Source organism: Coregonus clupeaformis, chromosome 18 (assembly GCF_020615455.1).
Source record: "Coregonus clupeaformis isolate EN_2021a chromosome 18, ASM2061545v1, whole genome shotgun sequence".
NCBI lineage: Eukaryota > Metazoa > Chordata > Actinopteri > Salmoniformes > Salmonidae > Coregonus > Coregonus clupeaformis.
The window spans coordinates 45,980,362-46,004,367 of NC_059209.1; the positions used below are offsets into that span (position 1 = coordinate 45,980,362).

General features: G+C 42.1%; 2 protein-coding genes across 4 annotated transcripts in view; both read left to right on the forward strand.

The window, feature by feature from the left end:
* The first annotated feature begins 240 nt into the window (after positions 1-240).
* Positions 241-1,879, forward strand: LOC121530853 (transmembrane protein 230). Its single transcript, XM_041836143.2, has 3 exons — positions 241-799; positions 1,121-1,243; positions 1,387-1,879. The coding sequence occupies exons 1-3, from the start codon at positions 704-706 to the stop codon at positions 1,525-1,527; spliced, it is 360 nt and encodes a 119-aa protein (XP_041692077.1). The 5' UTR covers positions 241-703; the 3' UTR covers positions 1,528-1,879.
* A 2,639-nt stretch (positions 1,880-4,518) lies between these two features.
* The window catches only part of LOC121530852 (protein turtle homolog A), a 49,991-nt gene continuing 30,503 nt past the window's right edge, over positions 4,519-24,006 (forward strand). Inside the window, exons 1-3 of one of the 3 annotated variants that reach the window (XM_041836140.2) lie at positions 4,519-5,326; positions 13,422-13,517; positions 17,537-17,743. In XM_041836140.2, the coding sequence (XP_041692074.2) occupies positions 13,457-13,517; positions 17,537-17,743 (268 nt within the window). In that variant the 5' untranslated portion in view covers positions 4,519-5,326; positions 13,422-13,456. The remainder of the gene's footprint in view (positions 5,327-13,421; positions 13,518-17,536; positions 17,744-24,006) is intronic. The other 2 variants (XM_041836139.2, XM_041836141.2) reach the window with 2 other exon arrangements.

Consider the following 24,006-nt stretch of genomic DNA (forward strand, 5'->3'; position numbering starts at 1 on the left):
TGCACATTAAATAACACCAGGACCACCATAGCCTATATTATAACCTACATATAGCCTACATTTCTTGTGATTCACTTGAGCGGTACCAAATTGTTTTTCAGCTGTGATACGGCAGCGCCACTTAGTGGTAGGTTACTTCCAATCCACTTCAGGGACCTGGGATATATTCATTCTGCCCATTCTGATGCAAAAAGTTTCTCATACGGAAGCAAACGGAACGAAACGGGTAGGGACCTACCTTGAATATGTCTAATATAAACTTTCATTTTGCTCTGTTTTGCTTCCGTTTGGTTCTTAAACGGTAAACGGTTTTCGTAATGAATACACCCCTCTTATCTGGAGAAAAGAAACGCGCATTGCGCAGGCATTGTACAGACGAAACACGGAAGAAGTCACTTCAGCATGAGTAGCAAGGACTACGCCTACAGACCATCGTTTTGATTTCGGCAGAATTAGGATACCTCTATTTTGAACTTCTTATCTGAAAAGGCGGTACCCTTCTTTCTATTCACACTTGGTTGCAACGTAGGCTACAGTAGGCTAATTATAGTGAGTCGAGAGGAGCTGACAGCCTGATTACCACATTCGTCGCAACATTGTAGCTGACTAGGCGAGTGCCATCAGTGTAGCTAGCAATGTAACAGAACAATGCAACATTTTTAAGCAAGACTGATACTTTTGTTTCCCGTAATTTAAAGTAAAGATGACAGCTCGCAGCAGTGTAACACATGGAATACCTAACACTAAGGTCAGGTACTCCAAATTAGCCAGTGATGATGACGGCTACATTGACCTGCAGGTAAGCGCTTGAGTGTGCTAGAATGGGCCTGGTAGGGTTGGAATGGATTTCTGGAATCTATAGGCCATTTGAAATGAACTGCCCATGGCAATTATGTGAATCTATAATCATTATGTAACTACGCTATAGACATAGTCCAATATCATTATGTAACTATAGACATAGTCCAATATTGTTATTGCATCAATCTACCCTGTATATGAAATAATGTTGTAATATCAGTATTGGAAAAAGCTTTGGGGATGGTTTGGGGAAACACTTATCACAAAATGTTTGATCTTCTGTGGTGTGTTGTTATGAAGTAATGTTTATCCCCCCCAGTTCAAAAAGAGCCCACCAAAGGTCCCATACAAAGCCATTGCACTGGCCACCGTCCTCTTCTTGATTGGCTCGCTGTTAATCTCCATTGGAGCCCTCCTATTGGCAGGGTACTTTGAAGTCACAGTGAGTATGAAAGTCCATTTGTACATTCCTGTCATGTTTCACAACAACACAACAAACACATTTCACACAATTAACTTTGACACATTCCAATGTGTTCCTTAGAAATCAATATTTTATAGATTTTCTGTCTTGATTCATTTCAGCATGCTGACCGGACTGTGCCTGTTCTCATCATTGGAATCCTGGTTTTCCTTCCTGGATTCTATCACCTGAGGATAGCTTACTATGCATCGAAAGGCTACCGTGGTTACTCCTATGATGATATCCCAGACTTTGATGACTGAGCCACTCCTAACTGAGGCAACTCATATGTTATTTTCATATAGCATTGTTGAATACAGTAAACAGATTGGGATTGAGGTTAGTCCTAAAACAGTCCTTTGATGTTTATGTTCATCATAGAATGTCTGTTGTCTTTTTGTTTTTTGACTGAATTACCACCATAGTTCATTATGATTGATTGCTATATTTAGTTTAGATATGTTCGTGTTATTGTTTCTAACAAAGAACATATGTTTTTTTAGTTGACGGATCAATTGGAAATGTGATTCTAGGATGCTTTTTTCCCCCTCAACATATAAAAGAGAAGGACATAATTTCTGTGTCAATAAAATACTTAGCTGTGCTGTGAGGGAGGCATGAGTTTAATTAATTGTCCAACTGTATATACAGTGCCTTGCAAAAGTATTCATCCCCCTTGGCTTTTTTCCTATTTTGTTGCATTACAACCTGTAATTTAAATGGATTTTTATTTGGATTTCATGTAATGGACATACACAAAATAGTCAAAATTGGTGAAGTGAAATGAAAAAAATAACTTGTTTAAAAATAAATAACGGAAAAGTGGTGAGTGCAAATGTATTCACCTCCTTTGCTATGAAGCCCCTAAATAAGATCTGGTGCAAACAATTATCTTCAGAAGTCACATAATTAGTTAAATAAAGTCCACCTGTGTGCTATCTAAGTGTCACATGATCTGTCACATGATCTCAGTATATTTACACCTGTTCTGAAAGGCCCCAGTCTGCAACACCACTAAGCAAGCGGCACCATGAACACCAAGGAGCTCTCCAAACAGGTCAGGGACAAAGTCGTGGAGAAGTACAGATCAGGGTTGGGTTATAAAAAAAATATCTGAAACTTTGAACATCCCACGGAGCACCATTCAATCCATTATTAAAAAATGGAAAGAATATGGCACCACAACAAACCTGCCAAAAGAGGGCCGCCCACCAAAACTCACGGACCAGGCAAGGAGGGCATTAATCAGAGAGGTAACAAAGAGACCAAAGATAACCCTGAAGGAGCTGCAAAGCTCCACAGCGGAGATTAGAGTATCTGTCCATAGGACCACTTTAAGCCGTACACTCCACTGAGCTGGGCTTTACGGAAGAGGATATCCAGTATCAGTAATCCATAAACATGTCAAGCAGAAGAACTGAAAGACACAATGCATGGTCTTTCAGAATGAAGTCAGTCTCAATAACCAAGTGTGGATTGAACTGGTGACTCATTATGGAGTAGCTAAAGCAAATATGCATCATATTCTGTTGGGTTTTTGCCTTTATCCCAAACATATAGAAGAAGGTACTCTGGTCAAATGAGACTAAAATTGAGCTTTTTGCCCCTCAAGGAAAACGCTATGTCTGGTGCAAACCTAACACTTCTCATCACCCCGAGAACCCCATCCCCACAGTGAAGCATGGTGGTGGCAGCATCATGCTGTGGGGATGTTTTTCATCGGCAGGGACTGGGAAACTGGTCAGAATTGAAGGAATGATGGATGGCGCTAAGTACAGGGAAATTCTTGAGGGAAACCTATTTCAGTCTTCCAGAGATTTGAGACTGGGACGGAGGTTCACCTTCCAGCAGGACAATGACCCTAAGCATACAAAGCAACACTCGAGTGGTTTAAGGGGAAACATTTAAATGTATTGGAATGGCCTAGTTAAAGCCCAGTCCTCAATCCAATTGAGAATCTGTGGTATGACTTAAAGATTGCTGTACACCAGCGGAACCCATCCAACTTGAAGGAGCTGGAGCAGTTTTGCCTTGAAGAATGGGCAAAAATCCCAGTGGCTAGATGTGCCAAGTTTATAGAGACATACCCCAAGAGACTTGCAGCTGTAATTGCTGCAGAAGGTGTCTCTACAAAGTATTGACTTTGGGGGGGTGAATAGTTATGCACGCTCGTTTTCTGTTTTTCTGTCTTATTTCTTGTTTTTTTTCACAAAACAAATATTTTGCATCTTCGAAGTGGTAGGCATGTTATGTAAATCAAATGATACAACAATACTTTCGCAAGCCACTGTACCTGATCAGTGTAACCATAAACAGAACCATGAGTTTGAGATATTATGGCTAAACTTGAAAGTTGACTGTTTTTCTGTTGAAATGTCACTTGTGCTTTCCTGTAGGGTATCCTGGAAGGAGTATCTTATGTGATTAATGCCAATCCTTTGATCTCCATATGGTGTGCTGCTAGGCATGTGAGAGTCAAGAGGGAAAAGTAGTCAGGCAACAATACAGAGCTCAAAGTGTCTGGTATAGATTTCTACTGACTAAGTTTGAGAGGCATTGTCACTGGCAATGAAATCAGGAGTGTATCCATATGTTGAAAAGAAAGGCATTTGTACTTGTGCACCAGCTCAAATAAAGACTCATAAACAACCATCTTCACTTTTGTGTCAACTCACGCCCCCATGTGGTGTTCCAAAGTTTACTTAGTGGGGGAAAAACAAACCCAATATTCTGTAGACAACCATTGATGTTGTCTGAACCAAATGTTTCTAAAATGTAAGATCTGTGTTAGTTTGAGAGCTATTATTGGACATATTTGGGTAAATGATGCTACTGGTAGTGTAGCTGAAGTTTTTCCTAAATCAACCGGGTAAGGGGTTTCCACTAAGGTAACCTCCTCAGGCTATTGCGCACAGGCTATTCTGCATTTGGCTGGAAGTGTTTGGGAACGAGATTACCACTAAGGGAGGGTCTAGGACCAGTTTACCCCCAAAGACCCCAGACCCCAGAACCCAAACCATTAAAAAGCAAAGCTCACAGACATTACATGGAGTTGTTTGAGGGACACAGTTGCATTTATTCATATAGGAAAACTATCCCACCCATTTTGATTAGAAAAAATGTGGTGTTGTGAAGGCATTTTGTTGTAACTTTGTGTGGCAAAGTATTTCCCCCTGTAATAAAGGCTTTATAAATAATTGCATCACGGAAAGACACATGAGATGAACAGAATCAAGGCATTTTGGATTAAATGTGGACCCTTATTAAAAATGTATGATTGGGGGGATAGGCAACATTACATTGTCATTGTTTACGGACGTGTTCGGTTGCATAGCATGTCTTTTGTCAGGGTCTCCAAAACGTCCTCTCACACGAAAAGGCGCTTTTGTCTGGAGCGCTCAAACTGAGTGCATGTCTTAGGGAGGAGGAGGGAGATACGAGGAAGGAAAGAAACCGCGAGGAACGTAGTGCATGAATAGACGACTATACTCTTACACGCTCTCTGTCATTGTAGTGTGGAACTGAGGGGTGCACATCATTTGGGGATTTTTTGAGCAACGCATTACTTAAATAAATGCGCTTTATGGTTTCGGAGTTTTTTTGTACTGCTCCTTTTTACTACACTTTGGGTAACTTTAGACAAAGCAGCACGAAGGAGGGAAATACAAATATGCTCGGACACTTTCAAATTATTCTAAACCCATCTAGGCACTCCTTAAGTTTTTCTCTATCGTCATATGGGATGTAATGACTTAGAATATAATGAAATACTGCTACAGCTACATCTAAACGGAGCTTTTCCTAACTTCACTCTGGTTGTGTCAGCACCTATCGCCCGGGGCAAGTGAAAGACAGTCTGCCACGCTTTTATAAAATATGCGAACACCTTTATTTTTAAGTCGAACTTATCAAACTTTAGAAGAACTAATGAAAGCCTAAATACGTCAACTGCTGAAAAAAGCAAAGGACCTGATGGACTGATTCTATTCTGGTCAACTCAGAGAAGTGCCTCAAGCAAGGTAAATCGACTCGGCCACATCCTACATGTGAATAGCAGTTTATGTGAGTTACAGATGTGGTCCACTTTTAATACAAATGTACATTCACTTATAATTTTTATTTCACAAACACACATTTCCTCATCCTTGTTTTCGTCTAGACAAATTGTGCCGTTGGAGCTCTATACTTTTGTCTGAAGTAGCTTATTCAACCAATCATTAAAGCAGTCTGACAAGCAGAATATTCCCTGAAGTGCATTGTGTTGACGTCCGTTATTGTTTATCATTTTGCTCTAGACATGTTGCTTTATCCCCTGGTGATTACAGGTTGAGGTGTGATTTATTTAGCGTGCGTTAGCATTTAAGTGTACATTTAGATCAAGGTCGATTATTCATAGCCGTTGGTAAATTAAGATTAATTAATGCATTAAATGAATGCATACTGAGAACAATGGTCAATCACAGCAGAATGGTCATTTTGTATTCAGGTTGGGTCCCTTTCCTATCAGTCCATGTCAGACAATAGAGGCACCTGTTTTTGTTGTTGTTGCCTGATATGGAGACATCCTTGTAAACAAACCATCTAGTTAATCTAAAATATTTTTTTTCTGATATATGATGTTATTCCCATTCTTTACTTATTTATTGCATTCAGATAGCAGCCTTGCTGCCACACATTATATTTGTCTTTATATTTGAAAACGGATCAATGAAAACAGCATCTGCTACTAAACCCTCCCATCCCAATTGGGGGTCCCATCCCCCAATGTGGATAAAGGCAAAAACCCAACAGAATATGATGCATATTTGCTTCAGCTACTCCATAATGAGTCACCAGTTCAATCCACACTTGGTTATTGAGACTGACTTCATTCTGAAAGACCATGCATTGTGTCTTTCAGTTCTTCTGCTTGACATGTTTATGGATGACTGATACTGGATATCCTCACTTGGAGCACTGTTGGGACTGTGGCACTTCATGAGTCATGACACAAGGGCATCATTGATGCTAAATAGTTCAGTTCTCTACCATGGCACTTATTTCATGATATAGTAAAAGTGTCGATTGTAACAGAGTTATGGTTTTTTCTATTGCTGATTTTGTAGATTGGAATCGCTTACTCAGGTGACCAAAGTCCAACTGTAAAGCTCAGTTCATCCATGGGCCTTAGTGATTTACCGGACTCTGTGGTTCTATGTTCTACACAGTGGAGGCTCCTCAGAGGAGGAAGGGGAGGACCATCCTATTCAGGTGGATTTCATAAAAATAAAAATAGTGAAACATAAAAAAAGTTATCCTTTTTAGATAAAACTATACAAAATATATTCACGTCACCAAATCTATGATTAAAACACACTGTTTTGCAAAGAAGGTCCACAGTAGCATCAACAGCACCCTCTAGGGTAGCACCACGGTGTAGCCAGAGGACAGCTATTTTCCGTCCTCCTCTGGGTACATTGACTTCAATACAAAACCTAGGAGGCTCATGGTTCTCATACCCCCCCCACACCCCCTTCCATAGACTTACACAGTAATTATGACAACTTCCGGAGGTAGTCCTCCAACCTATCAGAGCTCTTGCAGTATGAACTAACATGTTGTTCATAAAATAAAAGGATCAGAGAATGAATCTAGTACTGAAAGCATAAGCTACAGCTAGCTAGCACTGCAGTGCATAAAATGTTGTGAGTAGTTGACTCAAAGAGAGAGAAAGACGATAGTTGAACAGTTTTGAACAAAATACTTTTTTTCAAAAATTAAGGAGAAGCAGCAGAGAGAGAGAGCTAACTATATTTTGTTGGATTTGATCTTCTTCTTAGTTTACCTTTCACTTATGTAGCTAATGCAGCTAATTTAGCCTACTCAACAACCTGACTCAAACAGAGAGGAATGCTATTTATGTTAGCTAGCTGGCTAAGGCTATCCAACATAGCAACTCTTCCAAGTCAAGGTAAGCTTTCGGTTTTATTAATTAATTGCCACCAGGGCCTGCCAGTGTAACTGCTTGCTGTACACTGTACTGTGTGATTGTACACATGAATTGGATTGTGGGTTTACTAACGCGTTAGTTCTAGTAGCTATGTTGACTATGACGTCAGCTAATGTGGTGACAACAATGTAGGCTGTGTAGCGTTTAGCGGTTATGATATTAAGGTTTGGCTTGGAGAGGTTTTTACGCCTGGTCACAGACAGCTATTGTGTTGTGCCCTGAAGTCCACAAGCGAAGGCAAAAGGTGAGAGGTGGAGAGCGGGTAGATGCGAGAAGGAATTATACAATGAGCAAAGTGATGATGCTGGATGTGGCTGTTATGAAAGTGAACTGTGTGTACAGGTGATCAGGGGTGTTTTCATTCCACCGATTCTGTTGCAAAACGTTTATTAAATGGAGGCAAAAGGAACCAAACAGGGAGGGACCTACTTGAATTTGTCCAATAGAAACTCTTGTTTTAGTTACAAAACGGAACGTTGTTATTTAGCATCAAAGTGTAATAAAGCTCGTTTTTGTTTCTTGCATGGATTTGATACAAAACCGCTTAGAGTTTTTGGGGAAAAACGAAAGGAGATTAGAGAAAGGGAGCAAAGAAAGAAGTATTCAGCTGAATGCAGTGTAAATGGCACCATTGTATAGACATGGCCATTTCAATCTGCAGTGTTATTGGAAACTCTGAATGTGTTTCTCAGTCTTACATGGTAAGAGTTGACCTGGTGAGATACAAATTAACCTCCAGAACCAAATGGGTTCTTTAGTGTTATTTTAGCTTTCTTTGGATCAACCAAGACATTTGGGCAGCATCTCGCTTTTGTCTCTCTCCTTCTAACAAGGCCAACGTGGTCATTGCGTGTGAAATATTCTAGCTCAGGTGCAGCAGTCAGCTATCTATGCCTTGAGACACTTTCATTTCACATCAACGCAGTGGTTGGCCCTAAATTAAGGTTTGCATGGCCACCAGAGGTCATGGGGTGGGGCAAACCACTCTAAAGGGCTGGTTGAATTAACAGAGGATGTCAGTACACAAGATATAGACCTCTCCGAGGGTGTCTCAGCGGGAGTTGGGATATGCAAAAAAACACATTTTCAATTCACACGTGCGTACAATACACACTTGTACATGTGTGAACTAGGACAAAAATAAGCACCAACCAAATTATTATTATTATTAATGAGTCTCAGTGGGCTTACTACTGGCCTGGCCTGGGGGGATAATTTCCCTCCATGTTTTCACTTCTTTACCTCTTAATGCATCCTACCTGCTGGTGTGAGATCCAGCTCAGCCCTGTCTGGCATCTGCTCCCTTAGCTCCACTGTAAGTGTGTGCCACGCACGCTGAGCCACATTTAGATGGGATAAACCATCCATGTTATTTAGAATGCGATGAAAATGGCAAGCATCCCTGTAAACAGAATAATCTGGCAGGTTATGGTACAGTATTTGCTGACATGATAACAACTGTTTACTGAGGAGAAAACAACAATCTTGATAGATTGTGGATCTATGTATAATGGCTCTCTCACAGGTGATGGATGGAAGGTTTGGTATGGTACATTTGTCAGTGAGATCAATGGCTGTCTGTCTGCTATGGCAAGCAGTGCTTAATAAAAACTGCACCAACTGTTTGTACAAGCATATACAGGACAGCGTGCTGCTGACAGATGCCCTTTATCTTTGATTTCTAATTAGATTACACTATTAAGGTTGGGAGCAGCAGTACTGGATTAGACTAGGTGTTCACAAGGGTGCAGTCCAAAGTCATTTGTCTCTTTGAAGCCCAGTAAGAGATGCAACTCTTCTTAAAGGTGCAATATGCAGATATCGCTCCGCCATTTCCTGGTTGGCCTAATTTCAGTTTAAGTGACAAAACAAGCAGTCATTATGTAGAGAATCATTGAAAGTCTGTGTTGCCCAGCGACAGCCCCAAAACATCACTGCTCTAGAGGAGATCTGCATGGAGGAATGGGCCAAAATACCAGCAACAGTGTGTGAAAACCTTGTGAAGACTTACAGAAAACGTTTGACATGTGTCATTGCCAACGAAGGGTATATAACAAAGTATTGAGAAACTTTTGTTATTGACCAAATACTTATTTTCCACCATAATTTGCAAATAAATTCATTAAAAATCCTACAATGTGATTTTCTGGATTTTTTTTCCTCATTTTGTCTGTCATAGTTGACATGTACCTATGATGAAAATTACAGGCCTCTCTCATCTTTTTAAGTGGGAGAACTTGCACAATTGGTAGCTGACTAAATACTTTTTTTCCCCACTGTACATACTATCAGTGACCTATGTAACCCCTCATTACTACATATGATGTAGCGTCTTGAGATAAAGTTGTAGGCCTCCTCTGTTTGCATTTAAATTAAAGGACTTCCTGCCATGGGAAACAGGTCGTACCTGAAGCCACAGAATAGTGGTGGGTGCTGTCCTCTGTCTCGCCTGTCTACACCTATAGACTTGGACCCCTACAGGCTCTCTCTGCAGGGTCTGTAGTCTGGACACTCCCCTGTCAAAGCACCAACTACAAGACTGGAGAAACTCTAGAAAATTTGGCAGGTGATATAAGTGCCTATACAGTACCAGTCAAAAGTTTGGACACACCTACTCCTTCCAGGGTTTTTCTTTATGTTTATAATAATAGTGAAGACATCAAAACTATGAAATAACACATATGGAATCATGTAGGAACCAAAAAAGTGTTAAACAAATCAAAATATATTTTATATTTTCAAATAGCCACTCTTTGTCTTGATGACAGCTTTGCACACTCTTGGGATTCTCTCAACCAGCTTCATGAGGTAGTCACCTGGAATGCATTTCAATTAACAGGTGTGCCTTCTTAAAAGTTAATTAGTGGAATTTCTTTCCTTCTTAATGCGTTTTAGCCTATCAGTTGTGTTGTGACAAGAACAGCTCAAATAAGCAAAGAGAAACAACAGTGCATAATTACATTTAAGACATGAAGGTCAGTCAATACGGAACATTTCAAGAACTTTTCAAGTTAATTCAAGTGCAGTCGCAAAAATCATCAAGCGCGATGATGGAAATGGCTCTCATGAGGACCGCCACAGGAATGGAAGACCCAGAGTTACCTCTGCTGCAGAGGATAAGTTCATTAGAGTTACCAGCCTCAGAAATTGCAGCCCAAATAAATGCTTCACAGAGTTCAAGTAACAGACACATCTCAACATCAACTGTTCAGAGGGGATTGTGTGAATCAGGCCTTCATGGTCGAATTGCTGCAAAGAAACCTCTACTAAAGGACACCAATAAGAAGAAGAGACCTGCTTGGGCCAAGAAACACGAGCAATGGACATTAGACCGGTGGAAATTTGTCCTTTGGTCTGGAGTCCAAATTGGAGATTTTTGGTTCCAACTGCCGTGTCTTTGTGAAACGCGGTGTGGCTGAATGGATGATCTCCGCATGTGTATTTCCCACCGTAAAGCATGGAGGAGGAGGTGTCCTGAGTGGCGCAGTGGTCTAAGGCACTGCATCGCAGTGCTAACTGTGCCACTAGAGATCCTGGTTCGAATCCAGGCTCTGTTGCAGCCGGCCACGACCGGGAGACTCATGGGCGGCACACAATTGGCCCAGCGTCGTCCAGGGTAGGGGAGGGAATGGCCGGCAGGGATGTAGCTCAGTTGATAGAGCATGGCGTTTGCAATGCCAGGGTTGTGGGTTCGATTCCCACGGGGGGCCAGTATAAAAAAATATGTATTCACTAACTGTAAGTCGCTCTGGATAAGAGCGTCTGCTAAATGACGTAAATGTAAATGTGTTATGGTGTGGGGGTGCTTTGCTGGTGACACTGTCTGTGATTTATTTAGAATTCAAGGCACTCTTAACCAGCATGGCTACCACAGCATTCTGCAGTGATATGCCATCCCATCTGGTTTGGGCTTAGTGGGACTATCATTTGTTTTTTAACAGGACAATGACCCAACCCACCTCCAGGCTGTGTAAGGGCTATTTTACCAAGAAGGAGAGTGATGGAGTGCTGCATCAGATGACCTGGCCTCCACACTCCCCCGACCTCAACCCAATTGAGATGGTTTGGAATGAGTCGGACCGCAGAGTGAAGGAAAAGCAGCCAACAAGTGCTCAGTATATGTGGGAACTCCTTCAAGACTGTTGGAAAAGCATTCCAGGTGAAGCTGGTTGAGAGGATACCAAGCGTGTGCAAAGCTGTCATCAATGCAAATGGTGGCTATTTGAAGATTCCCAAATATAAAATATACTGTGATTTGTTTAACACTTTTTTGTTTACTACATGATTCCATATGTGTTATTTCATAGTTTTGATATATTCACTATTATTATACAATGTAAAAAATAGTACAAATAAAGAAAAACCCTTGAATGAGTAGGTGTGTCCAAACTTTTGACTGGTAGTGTAGGTGATACGAGTGTATAAAGAGCTATCTAAAATAAAAATGTTAGCAGTTAAATTAGGTTTCCCTCAATAGCAGCAACATGAGATGAGAGGGGGTTGGTTGGCTGGGTGCTCGATTGGATGCCCTGTGGCTGACTGGTGAAAAACTGTTACTTAGGAAGACCATTTCTACCTTAGAGAATGATGCAGTGCTGTGAAATCAGCTCCAGTGACAAGTAATCGTGTGTTTCTGTCACTTTGCAGGGATGATGACACAATAGCTAGTGCAGTAGGAAAAAAAACTGAATGGGATGGGCATTGTTCGATTTCATTTGGCATTTCAGGCGTAAGACAGGAACAAGAGGAAATCATTATTGCTTCCGTCTCTGTCCCATCAGAGCATGTTATAGGTATCATTCATCCCTGTGAAACAATTGCTATTGCTGCTTTTCCATTCAGAGAGGAGAGATGTTTGTTTTGGTTATGACATAGCCCACGGCCATGTTGCCATTTCTACTACTCTCATATAATACCATCATTGTTGCCTTGCCCCCAAATCAGTGATAAATATCACACTGATTAAACAAACTCAGGATAGATGCCATGGCTAATTCCTAACAGGACTAAAGAGTCCCGTTGAGTCCCATACCCTTATCAGACAAGTGCAGAGGATAACAATATCCCTAACCTATTCTTCTCAGATCTGTTTACTATGTCAGATTACTCCTATGAGACCAAATGTGTCACATGAGTTGAGTTGGCATATCTGTTGCTATTACACTTCCTAGCTTTCCAAAAATAGCCTCCTTATATTAGTGTAATTAACTTACACTAGTGATAAGCTGGTATTAGTGACTCTGAATCGCGTGTGTGGGAGAATACAGTGTATATGTGTGTGTGGGGGAAAGGGGAAACTTAAACTGTAGATGGTTTTAAGCTGTATGTTGCAACCTTAACACATCACGGGCCAGACAGTGGAACACAGATTCAGTTTTCAGAGCTTTATTGACCCTTTGTATTGTCAGGCTCCATCCATTCTTCATTCTAGGAAATTGATTATTGAGCAGTCTGGTTACAGTAATATCCGGTTCACATTCAGTGGGTCGGTGCAATACTGCAAAATGTCAGAGATAGAAATTACATTCATGGAATTTACAAGGTTCTCTTCTCAAAAACGGTGAATGGTAATTTTTTACATTGAAACACAAGAGGAAAGATTAATTGAAAGTGCATTGTCCATTAGACTGGGGTTGGGATGACGAGATAGAGCCAGTCAGATAAACAGAGATGTCCCTGATGTTTTCCTCTTGCATGTGTCACCTGTCTAAAGCTGTTAGCCCAGTTAGCATGAGACGAGACCTACAGTGTGAGCTGGACCAATCACAGGCAGAAGGTTAATCTTTTTGACCATATCAGTGACAGGGACACAAACTCATACACAAACTCATATACACACACACACACACACATCAATATATTTTCACTCCCAAAGCTAGTTTGAATAAGCATGTTTCCCTTAATCCAAATCCAAGTCACAGATCAGACATCCAATTTTGCAGTGGGCAAATATTATTTACAGAATACAGTCAGTTATCAAGCCGTCAACAGACTGGAATGGAGTTTGAAGTAGGGATTATGAAATACTTTAGGGTTTATGTTAACTTGGAGGATTACCTTGGTCTTGTCTGATGCCAGATGCAGTGGGAAGGTCCTTGTACAGTATTGATGGCTGTGTGTTACTTTATGTCAGAGGTTTGAATTGAATGTTTGTTTCTGTGTTTTCAGGTTGGGAGATATGTAAAGGAGTGTGAGGGACGGCGATGGGATTGGAGAGGCTGTGGCTTCTGGGTGTCACCACTGCTGTTGCCCTCTGTCTGCTGCGTAAGTATCATACTGTACAGTACATTTGCTATGCTCATACAATTTTATTGGTTTCTCTCCTTACACCTGCCTTGCTCTCCTAGCTACCCAAGTAATTCACTTCATACATTTCTATTACAATGGTACATCAATATTGTGAAGTTATGTACTGTAAAACACATCATATAAAATGTGCCTCTAGAGAAATCCTCTCATCCAATTCACTATCTGCCTCTCACCATTTCTGTCTTTCTTAATCCTTTTCCACCCTTATACTACCTAGGTATTTTCCTCTGTAGTTTATACCACTCTCTTTACATTCCTTGTTTACATGGACGCTTATGTAATGGCATAGAGTCCTAGGCCTTGGCTCTCATGTACTGGTTGGGGGACGTTTCTGAATGTACTCCCTAGAACATATGATTTAAAGCATCATACTGATAAGTCTCTGACATCAGTCACTATGTACATGTGACCTGGATTGGGGAAAGTGATGAGGAGGGGGTCAGGAGGTCTAGACACAAGTGTATACAAGGGAATGGGGTGAAATCTAAAAAATATATCTGATGGTGCGGATTTAGATTAATCTGGGATTTATACTGGCCCCATCCCAAAGGCACGCTTCTAGGGGGAGGGGAGTTTAGTGGAGCTAGGCCATGTGTGGACCCCAGGGGGTCGTGGAGCGGGAGGGAGGGGTGAGAGGCCTGCTGCCCTACCATCTATCAGGGAGTGTCCCCTTTTGAGCGAAGCACTGCCGCAACGCGTTATATTTTACGGAGAACACTGCAGCAGAAGCGAACTTCTTCCGTTACTCTTTAGTCTACGTGAGGCTACAATACCTTGAGTTTCCCTGGGAAGCTGTGAAGCGCCGGGGAAGCTGTGAAGCGAGCTGTAGCCAATCGCGTGATTGTGTTTATGAGTTTGTTATTAAAGAATGTGAAGCAATGTTTATGTTTACTGCTTTTCATTAAATAATGCATGGCTATAAATATTGTACAGTCGTGGTCAAAAGTTTTGAGAATGACACAAGTATTGGTCTCCACAACGTTTGCTGCTTCAGTGTTCTTAGATCTTTATGTCAGTAGTTACTATGGTACACTGAAGTATAATTTCAAGTATTCCATAAGTGTCAAAGGCTTTCATTGACAATGACATTCAGTTTATGCAAAGAGTCAATATTTGCAGTGTTGACCCTTCTTTTTCAAGACCTCTGCAATCCGCCCTGGCATGTGTCAATTAAGTTCTGGGCTACATCCTGACTGATGGCAGACCATTCTTGCATAATCAATGCTTGGAGTTTGTCAGAAGTTGTGGGTTTTTGTTTGTCCACCCGCCTCTTGAGGATCGACCACAAGTTCTCAATGGGATACCTTTTGCAGAATATCAGTCTGTCTCTGATGTTTTTCCTGGAGAGAAGTGGCTTCTTTGCTGCCCTTCTTGACACCAGGCCATCCTCCAAAAGTATTCGTCTCACTGTGCATGCAGATGCACTCACACCTGCCTGCTGCCATTCCTGAGCAAGCTTTGCACTGGTGGTGCCCCGATCAACAGCTGAATCAACTTTAGGAGATGGTCTTGGCGCTTGCTGGACTTTCTTGGGTGCACTGACGCCTTCTTCACAACAATTGAACCTCTCTCCTTGAAGTTCTTGATGATCCGATAAATGGTTGATTTAGGTGCAATCTTACTAGCAGCAATATCCTTGCCTTTGAAGCCCTTTTTGTGCAAAGCAATGATGACAGCATGTGTTTCCTTGCAGGTAACCATGGTTGACAGAGGAAGATCAATAATTTCAAGCACCACCCTCCTTTTAAAGCGTCCAGTCTGTTATTCTGACTCAATCAGCATGACAGAGTGATCGCCAGCCTTGTCCTCGTCAACACTCTCACCTGTGTTAACGAGAGAATCACTGACATGATGTCAGCTGGTCCTTTTGTGGCAGGGCTGAAATGCAGTGGAAATGTTTTTTGGGGATTAAGTTCATTTTCATGGCAAAGAGGGACTTTGCAATTAATTGCAATTCATCTGATCACTTCATGACATTCTGGAGTATATGAAAATTGCCATCATCAACACTGAGGCAGCAAACTGTGTGAGACCAATACTTGTGTCATTCTCAAAACTTTTGACCATGACTGTATATGCATTCATTCATATGGGCAGATTATTGTATATATAGCCTATAGAAATTGGTTCAGATATAGCCTCAAATAAATGTGTTCATATGGGCAGAATATTGTAGATAAATTCATTAATATGGTTACATAAAGGCTGAAGGCTAAAAACAGCCTATACTATATCTAGGTCTAAATCTAGTTTCTACAATGTGTTTTCGTTTTAAATAATGTATTTTCCCTCCAAATAGGCGCAAGCCGTGTGTACCACGGTCCACAACTTGGTCGGTTTCTTCCTGGGTCACCAGGCTTCTCTCCTTTAGGGTAATCATCACCTTTCGGATCTGAATCCAACATTGTCTGCGATATGGTTGTGTTCTCCAGATAAATTGGAGATAACGCGTCAACACCTAGCCCACTGTGCGCAATTGTGTAGGCCAAAAGGCTATTGCTCAACACCCAACGGTATTTTCCTTACCATTATTCAGGACATTTAGACAACAAATGAGTCGCCTGGTGGGTTTATAAACCAAATGAACTGGTTATAACATTTCACGACAAAGAAGTATTCAAGTATAGTCCTAGATCTATTGTGTTGTTAGACCCAATGTGTCTCTCCTTACTGATGACAATGAATGAATGGTGGGCGATCGAATTGTGTATGTGACTTGATTGAATTAGAATTATGTGAATTGCCTAATGATAATGAGGTGTGAGCCCAGTAACAGATTGACTGCAGTCCCTTTAATCATAGGCTATTGTTAATTTGAGTCTCTAAAATCACAATGTTTCCATTACTATAGTCATGTGACAAATTGTCTTTTTTTGTTTTTTTTAAACATATGTTGGCCTTTTACCAGATCCTTATATTTTTGCATGGACTGTATATTTCCATAACTTATCAAATTTCCGTAGGCTATAGGTTTATAGGCAGGCCTAATAACCTGCCGATATTAACAATAGCCATACATGATTTAATGAAAAGCAGCAAACATACACAACATTGTTTCACGTTCTTTAATAACAGACTCAAACACGCAATTGGCTACTGCTCTTTCACAGCTGTTTCCCGCCCAAATGCAGGGAAACTCATCATATTGTACAATACAAACATTGAGTACACAGAGGGGTCTGTACGCTACGCTGTGTTGTACCTTCGCTGTCGTGTTTTGCTCGACAAAAAGACGACACGTAAACCCTTTGAGATTAGTACTTAATCACCAGGCTAGACGAGGTGCAGAGACAACACAACAATGCCAGGCACCCGGTTGCAGGCTCTGGCCCAGGTGTCGTTAATGAGATTGCAGCATGTCTACAGAGCCAGTTGCAGCCTAGCGATCTTGTCACAAAATGGAGTACCATTGTTTTATATGGCCTCCGTGTGCCTGCTTTAAACAGAGCATACTCTGGAGAATTGAATGTGTGTTTATGTTTACATTTAAATATGTGTTTATGCTGTCAACTCTAATCTCTTTTCCCTTAGACCTACTGCATGTTATTTTCTCAATGTCCTTCCAGTTTTTCTCTATCCAATCCTTTTGGTTTTAGCCCTGTTTCTCCTGTCTTTGTCCTCCACTTCCCTCTCATGAAACGAAGCTGTTGCTGCAAAACAGTGCTATCATAAGTTCTCTGCCCTGCAAAAAATAAATTGAATATTTAATCAGTATCTTCCTGGAATGTATAACCAGAAATTCCACTGAATGCATTTAGAAAAAACCTCAAAGTTGATCTGGTTCTGTATAACACTCAAACCTACGTGGAACAGATCCACATAATTTGTGGATGTTAAGGAGCTCTTAAATATTGATTTATGTTGTGGGTGTTGACTGTTGACCGTTCAGGCATCAACATGTTTTACTGCAGATTCACCAGTCATGCTCAGCCTTCCTCCATGGTATTATTGTTATATATGTGCATTCTCCTCAGGTACGTCCCAGGGTGTGGAGGCGGTGGTCCGAGCCAGGGTTGGGGGGACTGCAGAGCTCAGTTGCAGTCTTACCCCCCCTTCTACAGGAGCCACCACCCCAAACCTGTTCCCACTGCACGTGGTGGAGTGGGTTCGCCTGGGTTACAATGTTCCCATCCTCATCAAATTCGGAGTTTATGCACCACGCGTGCATCCCAACTACAAGGGTGAGTCCTCTTGTCCTAGATCTATGTCTTATCACTGCTTCTTTACAATTATGTCATGCACAGGAAAGGCATTGTGGAAGTTGCAGTTATACACCATGACTGAACATTTGAACCTTTTGGTTCTCACTTTCAGAGTCCTGGTGCAATTTCATCTTTTGTCCTGTTTGTTTATTGGGAGCCATTTGCCTGCACACAACAGCCCAGTGCATTCCTTAGTGTCTTTTACAGTGCAGTGTATGGGAGAAGGACAAAGGAGAGTTTAACCTCAATAACCTAGACGTGACGATAGCAGTTGTGGTTTCTCAAAGGAGTGAAGAGAAGGACCTGACAAATTTCTCTGATTATATCTGAAGAGATTGCGTGCAATAAGGTTGCATTGTCTTAAAACAACTTTCAATGACCTTCCTTTGAGCCTTTCTTTCCCCTGAACAGGGGCTGGCTGGGAATGTGCTTTAAGTACAGCTGTTCTGTTTTGAGTGGGGGTGGGGAAGGGGGCTACATTGGTATTTTTGAATGTTGGGAGGTTTCAGTGGTGAGAATACCCCAAATAGGTAATCCACCCAATTAAGAGCCCTGTAATTAGACTGTGTGTCTGTGTGTGGTAGGGCAGCAGTAAGGCAGGGGACTGGGACAGGGACCAGGCGAGGACAGAAATATGTTAATGGTTCGGTCAGGGGGGTGGGATGACAGGCGGGGCTGTGTGTGGATGTTTGTGTGTGTGTCTGTGTGCGTGTGTGTGTATGTGAGTGCAAGTGGAATATGGATTAAAGAGAGTGGGGTTAAATTGAGGCAGGCTTGAGTGAGGTGGGGGCTGGTGGTCTGATGACAGTTTGTTATTGGTATTCAGAGGGGTGACCTTGTTTTGCTGTAAGGAGGATGGATGAATCATATGGAATATTAGAGTTTTCTTTCCTAGAGTACCATAATCTAGTCATTGTCTCTCGGAGAACAAAAGACAAAGGCTATGTCACACCCACCCCGTCCTCTGACAGAGCCCATGCCAATACAAATCCCATACCCTCTCATCTAGGTCACTGAACTGGCAGGAAGCTTTTCATGTCCACCGAGAGTTGGTTTTCACTTAAAAACTATCAATAGATGCATTCAGCTATCTCACTGAAGATCATATAGACCCTGGCGTGCACTGGACACCCACCAGGCTCTGACCACTCAGGAATGGCCAGGAGAGCACTGGTCAACAGATGTCTGGCTGTCTATCTGACCCACCCATAGATAGGCCATTAATAGTGTTATTATTTTAGGGCTATCATGTGATGCTCCATGACCCAGAATTCATCACTCGGGTAAAAACAACAGAAAAGAAACAACAACAATCTAGTTTTGATGAGGGATATTCTCCCTCTCTGTGTGCCTGGTCTCTGCTTAACCCCTGTCTGCCTCATATCCTCTCAGCTCCCCTCCCTCTGGAGGCAGATGGCAACATGTGAAGCGTATCAGCGCTGCAGATCTAATGTATTCTACCCTCAAATTAAAATGTTTTGGGATTTAACCACAGCCCCACCTCACTAGACAGTATGAAACACAACCACTTCCTGGTCTCTGTCTCAAGCAGTCTATGCTCAGGGACAAACAAGCACAACTTTTTAGTAAGGGGAAGAAATGCCTCACTGTTGTTCAACCTTATCATCTGTCATCGCTGTCTCTAATGTACAATCTTGCCCTGATGCCATCCGCCAACCTAAAAATGTCACATGCAAGAATGAGAGGAAGCGTTATCTTTGATGAGGGCATAATATTGTCATGGGTTTAACCTCCAATTGTTCAGATACGAAATCAGGTGTATTTCAGATGACAGTGAGTTCTTGAGGAGTGCTTGCTGTGTCTATGTCTGTGTCTGTGCCATAGAGTAATGTCCTTCTGTTGACCCCATTAGAAGCCCATCCCTCTGAAACACAGACAGATTACTTGTGCAGGCTGCTCTGCAAATCTTTTATTTCTGGAGGGAATCAGAAACCCTTTTGAAGTAGGCTTCCCAGTGCCACATCCTTCTTCTTCCGTGTCTCTTTTCTAAACATGCCCTGGAGGACTCAACTGACAAAAGAGAGGAACAGACAAATAAATAGTGACTGAAAGTGCAGTCAACTTGATTGGTGAAGTCTGTTTAAGTTGTGCTTGTTGAGGAAATTTTTTAGTCCAGGCTAGCCTGTGAGTCTCCCTGCACTGGATGCCCTGTCAGGGGCACTTACTCTAAAAAAGGGCAGATCAAATGTGTCCTCTCTGCTGAAGTAAATGAATGGAGACGTTATGGAGGGGGTAGAACGACAGCGGCAAAACCCCTGACTCAGCCCAGCAGGCCCCCATCACTCGGTCTCAGTGTGAGCAATAAAATAACAATAATGAGGCTATATACAGGGGGTACCAGTACCGAGCCAATGTGCAGGGCTACAGGTTAGTCGAGGTAATTTGTACATGTAGGTAGGGGTAAAGTGGGGTGGTGGCATGTTCTCCAGCTCTGAGGTGCTCCGTCAGGACAAAGGCTTTGTTACTTCATCTCACAGCGCTGTTGGTGTGTCCCATGTGCCCGGAATCAGAGCAGAGGGAGGGGGTCAGGCCCAGTATTGTGCTGCCTGGGAGCTTTTGTTAGGCCCAAGCACTGCCTGGGAGGTTCTACCTTATCCCAGACCTGAGAGAAGAGAGAAGCTTTGGTTGAGCCAGGCCTCTGTTATCTACTGTTGGAAGAGTGATTTACAAGGATAGGGTTATAAGTTAGGCTTAACATGTGTGTTATTACACCACTCCACTGAAAGGCTTGATTCATTATGTAGAATGCACTTAAAGAGGTTTAAACTGATGCATCATGTTAGTATGCAAGTAAAGAAGTTTAAACCGTTGGACTTGCCTGAATGAGCAAAAAAAAAATGCTGCATCTATTTTGGAAAGGTCAATCTAACTGTCAATTATTTACCAGCACATCATGTGTGGAATACAGAAGGGATTAGGAGAGAACTCACATTTGCATGAACATATGCACATGGTAATTTCTAAGTCATGTCTTAGTAAGTGTCAAATACAGTGTTGTTAAAAACAGCAATGACACATTGTCACCCTTCCGTGCTCTGTCACAGACCATGGTTGACTAGTTGCTTCTAAATTGCTTGTTCTCTTGATTCAGGCATGGAGGGTCATGCCAAGTTGTCTGAGTGCTGAAGTTTGGATGTGTCAAGCAGTGGCTTGAACATGTGAGCAGAGGTTAACACAGTCGGACAGAGAGCGAGGGACAGAGTTAACTGTAATCGCTTGACAAAGAGCTATTCATAAGAGGGTTAAACTGATTAGGGGAGAGGAGGATTGAAGAGAGAAATGTTGGGGAAAGGGAGGGGTGGGCTGTCAGGGGCTGGGGTACGGCCCCAGACTTATGATTGTATTCAAATCAAAACACATCCCACAATGCACCTCTGCCCATCTCCCTTAAACACATACGGAACAGACAAAGAACAACAAAACGTCTCTAAACAGAATGATCTGTCTTCCTCCATAGGTGCCACTGTTATTGTAGGATATGAAATTCTGCATATCCCCGCGCATTAGAACGTGTAAATACGTGGCAGTGGGAACCACCATTGCAACATTTACATGTCCATTCCATTACCTCTGAACAATAGAGCATTATCCCAGAGATTTAGCTCTGAAAGGCTGCATGGACCACAATGAACATTTGCCACACACAATCACTGCATCGGAAGAGTTGGCTTCCATAATGTGTGACACCCATCTTGAATGGAATTATGTGGGTAAAATGAATATGATTTTAACTAGTTTCAATAAAGTAAGCATGGGAGCACAGCGATTTTAAATACAATGCAGTACACCACATAGAGCTTCCTTGTATATTAAAACCCCAGGCCATGGTTACATAAAAACAGTTGTCAGAGTACAGGCTTGACAGTTTTCTGGCAGTGCAGTGAGCGGTGCAGCTCAGAAAAAGCTGAGTGATTTTTAACCCGCCATCCACTGGGGGAGAACCTGACTCTGGCTAATGTGAAGAGGGTGGTGTATTTTAGAGAGGCACACTGAACTGAACGGGTGGATTAGAGTTTCCATTTTGCACCCTTCACTGCACACCAGCAGGACTTGTCAGAATAGCGGCTCATTTTAAGGTAGACTGGAGCCATCATGTGATATCTGGGGGTGGAAAAACAGTGAGGAGAAGAGACAGGAGAAAGCAGCAGCTGTTGTTTCTCTGCCTCTGTGTTGTATAGACTAGTGTGGTGGAGGACCTCTGGACATTGTGCTAATGCAGACCAAGGGGGAGTGAACAATGCCTCTGCTGGAGTGTTGCAGGCTCACTGAGGTCACAGAGGTCTCTCACTCATTGGTAGCAGTCTGTGAATTATTGATCCAAATACCCTCCATAACCTCTCCATAACCTCTCATTGTATTCCTTGTGGAATGCAGCGATGGGACGCTTAACCGTTTTTGATCAAACTTGGTCATTTTTTATGAGTATTCAGATTTTGAGTTGGGATGGATTGGAAATTCTTCACAGATTTAATTTGGAACATTATTTTAAATAATGTGGTAGAGACCTGTCTGTCCATCTTAGCAAAAGCAATCATTAACAGGGCACATATTTATTTTTATCTTATCCTAATTAGATTTTTATAAATGGAAGCAATTTGGACCATGGCTAGAAAAGTAATATTCAAATTCAAACAAATCTGCATTTGTCACTCTATGTCAAGGGCTATTGTCTGACCACAGATTCAAATGAAAACAGGCTTTTCTCTCTCTCGCTCTCTTTTTCCTCTCACACTCTCTCCATTTCACACTGTTTTATCAGTCACAAGCCATTTACCCATTCTTTAAATCCAAACATGTTTTCTTCCACGTGTCATTTTTCAAATCACAGGCACAAACCCACCCCCTGTGATCGACCCTCCCTACCCAGTGTTTTGCCGCCGTCGCTCCCCGTTTCTACAGCAACTGAATTCAAATCCAAATGCCCTGCCTGGGGTATTCTTGGTTTCATCACTATGGTAACCTGAGAGAATTACGAGGGGTGGTGTGGGAGGGGGGTTGCCATCCCTTTGTAGTGATGGACAGGCAGGAGGGGAGCAAGAAATGGTTAAGTGTTTGATGGTCAAACGAGAAATTCCCCATTGGTAAGCCAGTTGGCACTACACACTCCAGGTTTTGAAAATCAACACATATGCACACTCACACTGGCATGTATTTTGATTAAATTAGCCATTAGGAATTCCATGGTTTGTGTTTGTTTCTTAATCATTCTTAGAGGTGCTGGAAATCTTAATGAGCTTAAAATGTCCCTCAATATTTAACCACATAGGGGTTTGGTGTGAGAGAGAGTCTGTGTAGTGTTGCACATGAAAGTGTTTTTCCTCCAGTGTACTCACTAGGTGTAGAATCAATTCCATTGCTGTTTGGGAAAAAGCCTGCATAGGACATAGGCAGCTCAGGGAGGATCCCTCACTTTGAGATAACAGCCAATGGATAAAGTATTTCATACACCTGTTATCATTTCAGCACACATTTCCCCCACTGAGTGCTCTATCAGTTATCCTAGTAACACTGACCTGGGATTAAAGGTACCTTTTTATGGAAGCACAAACTCAGCGCTGCCCAGTAAGGGTTGGATCTGTGTTTAAGCAGGTCAGTCAATCACTACCTCGGCACGCAAACCTTACTATTAACCAAAGCAACAGCCCCAGTCAGGAATGTGGGGTTAATTGTTAGTAATTCCTTTTTCAACACAGTGTGGTGTTTCACCCTGCAGCCTCAAGGCTGTGGGTGCATAATTAATCACAAGGCTACCTCTGGCCACCGCTGGCTGAAGGGAAAACATAATGGACAGCTGAATAGTGTTGCTATTGTGTTTTCCTCTGATGTTTTTTGGCATAATTTTAAGGTTGATGTAAATTCAATACATCTCTGTCATACAACACCCTGGAGAGATGACTGCAGGAGCTGAACTACATTTTTACAGACGCTCTTATCCAGAGCGACTTACAGGAGCAATTAGGGTTAAGTGCCTTGCTCAAGGGCACATCGACAGATGTTTCACCTAGTCGGCTCAGGGATTAGAACCAGCAACCTTTCGGTTACTGGCACAACGCCCTTAACCACTAAGCTACCTGCCGCCCCAACTACAAGATTGTGTGGCGAAAAGATTCAATGATGAGGGTGCTACTCCGTTTCTATTCTCATGGTTATTCAATGAACAGACCAGGTTTCAAATAGGGGCTTTTTACACATTGTGTTGTCAATCATAGGATTTAGTGTAC

Coding starts and splice junctions, on each gene's coding strand:
- LOC121530853 (XM_041836143.2), top strand. CDS start 704: ATGACAGCTCGCAGCAGTGTAACACATGGAATACCTAACACTAAGGTC. Junction 800..1,120: donor ACGGCTACATTGACCTGCAG/GTAAGCGCTTGA, acceptor TATCCCCCCCAG/TTCAAAAAGAGCCCACCAAA. Junction 1,244..1,386: donor CAGGGTACTTTGAAGTCACA/GTGAGTATGAAA, acceptor GATTCATTTCAG/CATGCTGACCGGACTGTGCC.